Source organism: Raphanus sativus, chromosome 4 (genome assembly GCF_000801105.2).
Source record: "Raphanus sativus cultivar WK10039 chromosome 4, ASM80110v3, whole genome shotgun sequence".
Taxonomy (NCBI): Eukaryota; Viridiplantae; Streptophyta; class Magnoliopsida; order Brassicales; family Brassicaceae; genus Raphanus; species Raphanus sativus.
In genome coordinates this window covers 51,431,537-51,438,514 of record NC_079514.1, presented here as the reverse complement: position 1 = coordinate 51,438,514, position 6,978 = coordinate 51,431,537, and the positions used below count along the sequence as shown (strand labels likewise).

The 6,978-nt window shown below is 32.8% G+C and overlaps 2 protein-coding genes across 2 annotated transcripts; both read left to right on the top strand.

The window, feature by feature from the left end:
• The first annotated feature begins 584 nt into the window (after positions 1–584).
• Positions 585–2,402, top strand: LOC108849709 (uncharacterized). The gene is made up of 4 exons (XM_018623301.2): positions 585–1,006; positions 1,550–1,708; positions 1,786–1,894; positions 1,980–2,402. The coding sequence occupies exons 1-4, from the start codon at positions 680–682 to the stop codon at positions 2,192–2,194; spliced, it is 810 nt and encodes a 269-aa protein (XP_018478803.1). The 5' UTR covers positions 585–679; the 3' UTR covers positions 2,195–2,402.
• Positions 2,403–4,775: 2,373 nt separating this feature from the next.
• Positions 4,776–6,462, top strand: LOC108849710 (uncharacterized). The gene is made up of 4 exons (XM_018623302.2): positions 4,776–5,126; positions 5,621–5,779; positions 5,887–5,995; positions 6,093–6,462. Exons 1-4 carry the CDS (start codon positions 4,794–4,796, stop codon positions 6,284–6,286), a joined length of 795 nt encoding a protein of 264 aa, XP_018478804.1. The 5' UTR covers positions 4,776–4,793; the 3' UTR covers positions 6,287–6,462.
• The last annotated feature ends 516 nt before the right edge of the window (positions 6,463–6,978 follow it).

Sequence of the window (6,978 nt, the reverse complement as noted above, 5' to 3'; positions counted from 1 at the left end):
TTTCCATAACAAATTTTATAAGATTTGTTTCAAACATCAGATAGTCCTCATCCCTGATGATAAACCACCGGAAATTACAACAAAACTAACAATATATGTCAGATTTGACAAGGCTCAGCAATAAACGCTGAAAGATATCGGATGTAGTCTTTAGAGATTGCACTTGTGAACGAATGAACAAATCTTATAAAAACATCATGCTTTTGTTTTGGATTGCTCTCACAACTATGTTTCTGTTAAATTATATGATTGGAAAATAAATTAGTGAAGGGGAGAGAGAGCCACCGATACAAATGCCTAAAAGAGATCGACGGGATTATTCGCATGTTAATGCTATAAGGGTGTAATGCAGTTTCAATCAACGATTTATTTATTTTAATTTATTTAACCGGTTAGTTCTTAGTAGTTTCTAATAATTTTGGATTCAGATAGATGTAACTTCGTAGTAATTTCAGTGAGTCATGTAAAAACAAGAATTTAATAACCTTTTGTGTAATGATGATCTTCCACGCAATTTCCTATTATGGAATAAAATTCCTCGTGAAGACACCACTTCGTTACAAACTTGATTACAACAAAAAAAGGTGTTCAAGAAAAAAAAAACAAAAAAAAAGAAAGATCATTGCATGTATAAATATCTTTGCCGTGTCTACTAGCAAAAACCACACAGAAAAAAATCATGGAGTCTGCTAAATCAAACATGAATGGCCACCAAAATGTTATCGTGATGCGTCACGGTGATCGACTTGACCATTGCGAGCCACACTGGGTGTTAACCGCTGAGAGACCGTGGGATCCTCCGCTCGTTCACGATGGTAAGGTTCGAGCGTTTCAAACAGGTCAACGAATCCGATCTCAGATTGAGTTTCCGATTCATCGAGTATTTGTCTCTCCTTTCCTCCGCTGTATCCAGACCGCTGCCGAAGTCATCGCCGGTCTCTCAGCCATTGACGACGCTATGTCTTCTAAAGACGTGCCTTCTTCCATCGGTAACTCTAAGCTCAAGGTTAGACAATAACACTTTAGAATTCTTTATAGTGTATATAGTTTTTTTTTTACTTTTTATTAATATTAGTGATGTATCATATATGCTTTTACTTTTTACTAATGTTAGTCAAAACCTAATAATTTGAGTCTCTGAATATGTGTATATGAAAGTTAGACTAAAAATAATACAGTGAAACCTCTATATATTAATAATGTTGGGACTACATCAAAAATATATATTTTTATTAATTTATAGAAATTATTAATTTATCGAGATACTAATTGAACCAAAAACTCAATTTAGGACTATGAAATTCTATTAATTTATAGAGATATTAATCTATCGATTATTAATTTAAAGAGGTTGTACTGTATATGCCCACAAAGTACTTATATGTGAGTTGTAAACGGACAGAGGGAGTATTAACTCACAAAGTACTTATATATGTTGAATTATGAAATATTTACTAATTAATTGTGTTATATGAAACTTCAAAAAACTATGTTGATAGTTTTTATTTAAGCATTTGGGATGCTTTATGCCTTGTTTCCTTTGCTTCAGGTAGCTATCGAATTTGGATTGTGCGAGACACTGAACACAGTGGCTATTAAGAGTGAGGTTGTTCCCAAAGATGGGAAGTTTGATTTCGAGTTTTCAGATCTTGAAGCTATGTTTCCTGTGGGAACATTTGATCAAAATGTGGACATGGCCTATAAAGAGGTGCTCTCTCTACGACAATTGATAATAATCTTAATATTATATACATTTTCCTCGATTCTGATGTTCGTCGTGTTTAGTTGCCACAATGGGGAGAATCAGTGCAAGACTTCAAAGAACGATATGTTCATACATTGAAGTTTCTTGCAGAGAAGTATCCTTCAGAGAATTTGTTACTAGTCACCCATTGTAAGCAAAAACATTATGGCTTTTTAGTTTTAACTCAAAATCTACATTTCTCTAATCTTGAGACCCTTTCTTTGGCAAATTGCAGGGGGAGGTGTAAGTTCTATGCTTTACAAATACTTCAAAGATGCAACTAAGTACTTGGTAGATTACTGTGGTTGTGTTGAACTGAGAAGGCAGGTTCCCTATAATGATGCATTTGGTGACTCTGAGGAATTTGAGGTGGTTACTAGTCATGGTGTAGCTTTCAAAGACAACAAGCTTCCAATCCATGGTCCTCTTATAATCAAATCTCCTATTTAGCTGGTTTTTTATATGAAAATTCACTGAAAGATCGAACATGGTTCAATCTGTTTTCCTTCTTTCCCACAAAATCTCAAACACGCATTTATGGTTCGATCTCTTTATTTATTTTTTTTTTTTTCATTTCTTCATTTCCCCCTTTTTCCGCTCATGTAATCTATTTTTTTTTAAAATTTTAATCAATAAGAGATATCATCCTAAGATATAAGTTTAAATGTTGTACTACTCTACTCTAGTGAAGGAAAATACTAGAAGCAGAGTAGAAACAACAACCACGACAATAACATAGAAAATGAAATTCGAAGGAGTTTAAAAGCATATCTAGCTTTTCTCGTTGTTATTATAAGCGGGCAAGATAAAAGTTAAGTGTGACCTTCACTTTGGAGGTGCACTTGCAGTCAGTGTCGCTCTAAGAGAAGAACAATGGGAATGGATGTGACCGCCTCCAGTTTCATGTTCTCACATAATGTAATTAAAAAGTCTTCATTTATATATATATAACAAATTAAAATCTTTTAAAAAATATTTAAAAGGATCCAAAAATTATTTGTATATGTATATATAAAAATATAAAATATCATTCATAAATTTTTATGAGATAAAAATTAATGAAATTAAGGGGAAAAATGACCTAGGGCCATATATATGTTGAATAGACCCTACTTGCACTTCTCATCAAGGAGAGACACCAAACGCAGAAGCTCTTTCTTGGACTTGCAATATTCATTGCCTCCACAATCTTCAGGAAGTTTGCAGGCCATTTAAAATACGATTACTTTCAAGGATTTGCAATTGGTTTCATCATATTTTACGTTTTTAGAAGTAGTGGAAACGACATGACAGATCAAGGAGGATATATCATCTTCTTCGTTTCCAATCACTACTTTAGACTTAGCTTATATATTAAATATAATTTTATAGAATGTAAAGAAATATATTGAAGGAATGCGAATTTCTCAAACTGTTATCTAGACTTGCTAACGGGTCGCATGTTATTACAATCCTGCAATATTTATTTATACTTCCTAGAAAGACCATAAGCCTTGCTTTTGCTTCGTCATTCTATTCATCAGCAGTTCATCACATCCACTTGGTTCGTAATGTCTCTTAGCACTACCAAAACAAGTGCGATGATAGTATGCTCATGTCTCTTCTGGTTACAACTTATTTGCCTCAACACCGTGATGCTGAGGTCCGAGGTTTTAACCCTATTAAACCGTTCATTCCGTCACCAAACCTATTATCATAAGTGCTTCTTTAAAGGTGAATCTAGAGTTTGAGATTCGCATAATCTTTTTAGTAAGTTTTGTTGGGTTTAAAGCTGATCGTACTTGTTTCAGTATCAAAACAAGCCAAGGTAAGACTCGTATTTTTGATATTGCTTGTGTTCTGGAGTTTTTCACCAAAAATTATTGGTGATCAACATTCCAACCTTTTCATAGGTGCATCAACGTCGTTTTATTCGACTATCAATTGTTCTCTTGAACAATAGCCTTAGGAATAAAAGTGGAAATCCTTCATAGGTTTTTTCATATTGTAAGTATGACTCGCTCTTTAACGATTCTATCTTTCATTGTTTTGTAATGTTTTCTATTTTTGTTCTAAATATATCTCTGAAATCTTCTATTTCGGTTGTAAATTTTGATGATCACTGAACATTTTATAATATAACGAGGAGTTCTCACTTGATAGCTAAAAATAAATTGTAAGAGAAAACCAGTACAAAGTTAGTAAATCCAGTAAAACAATTTGAACTGAGGAGTTCTCACTTGAAAATGACATAAATACAAATTCTCATATGATATACCTTTAGTACTGTATTTATCCATGTTACTTATAAAATATTTTTTTAATAAATTAAATAACAAAGCATATTAAAATAACAATATTTTGTGGCTGAGAAACTCAATCTGAGAATCTCTCCACTGAAGTTGCTCTTATGTTATCTAGACAATAAATCCAAATAGTTGCGGACTAAGGACAATGTTTATATGTTTTATTACCTCTATACATTTTGTTTTCACGTCTATACATTTATTTGGACTACTTAATAGCAGGTCACGTCTTATTAGATTAATACTGTATAAGATTTTACAGATGCTTCTTTTTTTTTTGCGCAGCTGATTTTATTTAATTATTTAATTTATATATTGTAGAAAGTTAAAAGATGTACTAGTTGACCAAAAATGGAGAATGCAGTTCGATTATGAATTAACGATTTATTTATTTGATCGGTTTATTCTTGGTGGTTTCTATGAATGTTGGATTATATAGATGTAAACATCGTAGTATTTTCAGTGACTCTTCTAAAACAAAACACTAAATAACTTATTGTGTAAAGATCAGAGAAACAATGGCATCTGTTAACTCAATACCGTTTTAATCGTTCATGCTTGGTACTTTCTTATGGTGTTGAATATATTAATGTAAACTTCGTAGTTATTTCAATTAGTCATGCAAAAACAATTACTTATTGTGTAATGACGCTCTTCCATGCAATTTCCTATTGTGGAATAAGCTTTATTCCACCAAAAGCGAAAGATCGTTGCATGTATAAATACATCCAATTGCTACTGCCCTAAAACAAAGAAAAAGAGCAATGGAGTCAGCTAAAGCAAACACCAATGGCCACCAAAATGTCATTGTGATGCGTCACGGTGATCGAGCCGACCATTGCAAGCCACTTTGGGTTTTAACCGCCGTGAGACCGTGGGATCCTCCCCTCGTTCACGACGGTAAGGTTCGAGCCTTTCAAACCGGTCAAAGAATCCGATCTGAGGTTGGGTTTCCGATTCACCGAATCATTGTTTCTCCTTTCCTCCGATGCATACAGACTGCTGCTGAAGTCGTCGCCGCTCTCTCAGCTGTTGATCTCGATCACAACGCTGTGTCTTCTAAAGATGTGACTTCCATGGATAACTCTACGCTTAAGGTTAAACATTTTCTTTGTAAAAAAAACATTTTATATGTATTAGAAAACCACATTAAATTATATTACAAACGAATCATTTATATGAATATTATTTTGATAAAATTAAATTAATAATAATAATTAATTTAGTGAGCTTAACTAATTTTTGATATTTATAATTTATTATTATTAAATAATAGAAACTTTATAAAACTTTTTTTATTACGCTAAGAGATATATTGGGTATATAGAATACCTTCTCATGTTAAATTGTCCGATAAGCCCTCTAATTAATAAAAGAAACTTTATAAAACCATATAAAACTATGATTTATGAAACAATTTTGTTACTCAAACATCTATGTTTATGGAACGAACGTAGTAATTTCTACTTTTTACTAATGCTGGCGATTTATCATAATATATACTTTTATTTCTTACTAACACAATTTGAACCCAATAGTGTGATCATTTTTATCGAAGCATTTGCTTTATGCCTTGTCTCCTCTGCTTCAGGTAGCTATTGAATTTGGATTATGCGAGATACTGAACACAGTGGCTATTAAGAGTGAGGTTGCTCCCAAGGATGGGAAGTTTGATTTCAAGATTTCAGATCTACAAGCTATGTTTCCTGAGGGAACCGTTGACATTAATGTGGATATGGCTTGTAAAGAGGTGCTCTCTCAACGACATTTTTTACCTCTTCGTCTTGTCTTCGTTTCTTTGAGTATAATCTTGATTATTATATTATTTTTCCTCGATTCTATGTTGGTTGTGTTTAGTTGCCACAATGGGAAGAATCTGCAGAAGGCTTTAAAGAACGATATGTTAGTACATTGAAGGTTCTTGCAGACAAGTATCCTTCTGAAAATTTGTTATTAGTCACTCATTGTAAGCAATAAAATTATATATGGCTTTAATCTTAACTCAAATCAACATTTCTCTAATCTTGAAACCATTTTTTTTTTGGGTTTTGGAAATCTTGCAGGGGGAGGAGTAGGTACAATACTTTACAAATACTTCAAAGATGCAACTAAGTACTTAGTAGATTATTGTGGTTCTGTTGAACTGAGAAGGCAGGTTTCCAAAAATAATGAATCTGAGGAATTTGAGGTGGTTACTAGTCATGGTGTAGCTTTCAAGGACAACAAAGCCCCAATACATGGTCCTGTTATAACCTAATCTTCAATTTATCCGGTTTTGTATATGAATATTTGGTTTCACAGGTTTGATTCAATATAATAACATTATATAAACACGTACGTAAAAAAAAGCAAACATATGAAAGGGTTTTATTTGTATTGTATTTGTATTGTGTAAGCACGAGCATTGTCAATTGTCATTGGTATATATATATATATATTTTTTTTTCCCATCTGTCTTTTAATAAATTTACATTTCAACTCACGTTCCATGTTTATGCAACTCTTGCAAGAGATTTCTTGTCGGAGCCTGATATTTTAGCGTAGCTGCGACTTGTACGTATCTAGATATAAATTAGTTGTACTCCCATCAACTTTATTTATATTTAGTACTCCATTTACACTTAATTAACAAAGACCGTGACATTTTGACAAAAATATATAAATGTATATGACTTTAGCCTGGTCTATAAACTATCAAATAAAAACCACAACGGTATGGTCGGGTGGTTAAGGCGACTCATAAAGATCCTAAGGGTCATGGATTCGTAACATCTTTCCCAGATTATTCATCTTTATGGCAAACAACATATACTGTATATTTAATTATCTTTGTGAGCAACCGGATTTTAGTGACACTGATGATTAGGTTTATGAGGAATTAGTCGGTTAGATTCGCCCTACCAGACACCTCCGGTCCATTAAAAAACTATAAAATAAAGAGAGTACATT

What these genes read in the sequence shown, in the direction of transcription:
- LOC108849709 (XM_018623301.2), top strand. Translation starts at nt 680, where the DNA reads ATGGAGTCTGCTAAATCAAACATGAATGGCCACCAAAATGTTATCGTG. An exon ending in TGGACATGGCCTATAAAGAG is followed by an intron (nt 1,709 to 1,785) that starts GTGCTCTCTCTA and finishes CGTCGTGTTTAG; the next exon opens with TTGCCACAATGGGGAGAATC. An exon ending in TTTGTTACTAGTCACCCATT is followed by an intron (nt 1,895 to 1,979) that starts GTAAGCAAAAAC and finishes GGCAAATTGCAG; the next exon opens with GGGGAGGTGTAAGTTCTATG.
- LOC108849710 (XM_018623302.2), top strand. Translation starts at nt 4,794, where the DNA reads ATGGAGTCAGCTAAAGCAAACACCAATGGCCACCAAAATGTCATTGTG. An exon ending in TGGATATGGCTTGTAAAGAG is followed by an intron (nt 5,780 to 5,886) that starts GTGCTCTCTCAA and finishes GGTTGTGTTTAG; the next exon opens with TTGCCACAATGGGAAGAATC. An exon ending in TTTGTTATTAGTCACTCATT is followed by an intron (nt 5,996 to 6,092) that starts GTAAGCAATAAA and finishes GAAATCTTGCAG; the next exon opens with GGGGAGGAGTAGGTACAATA.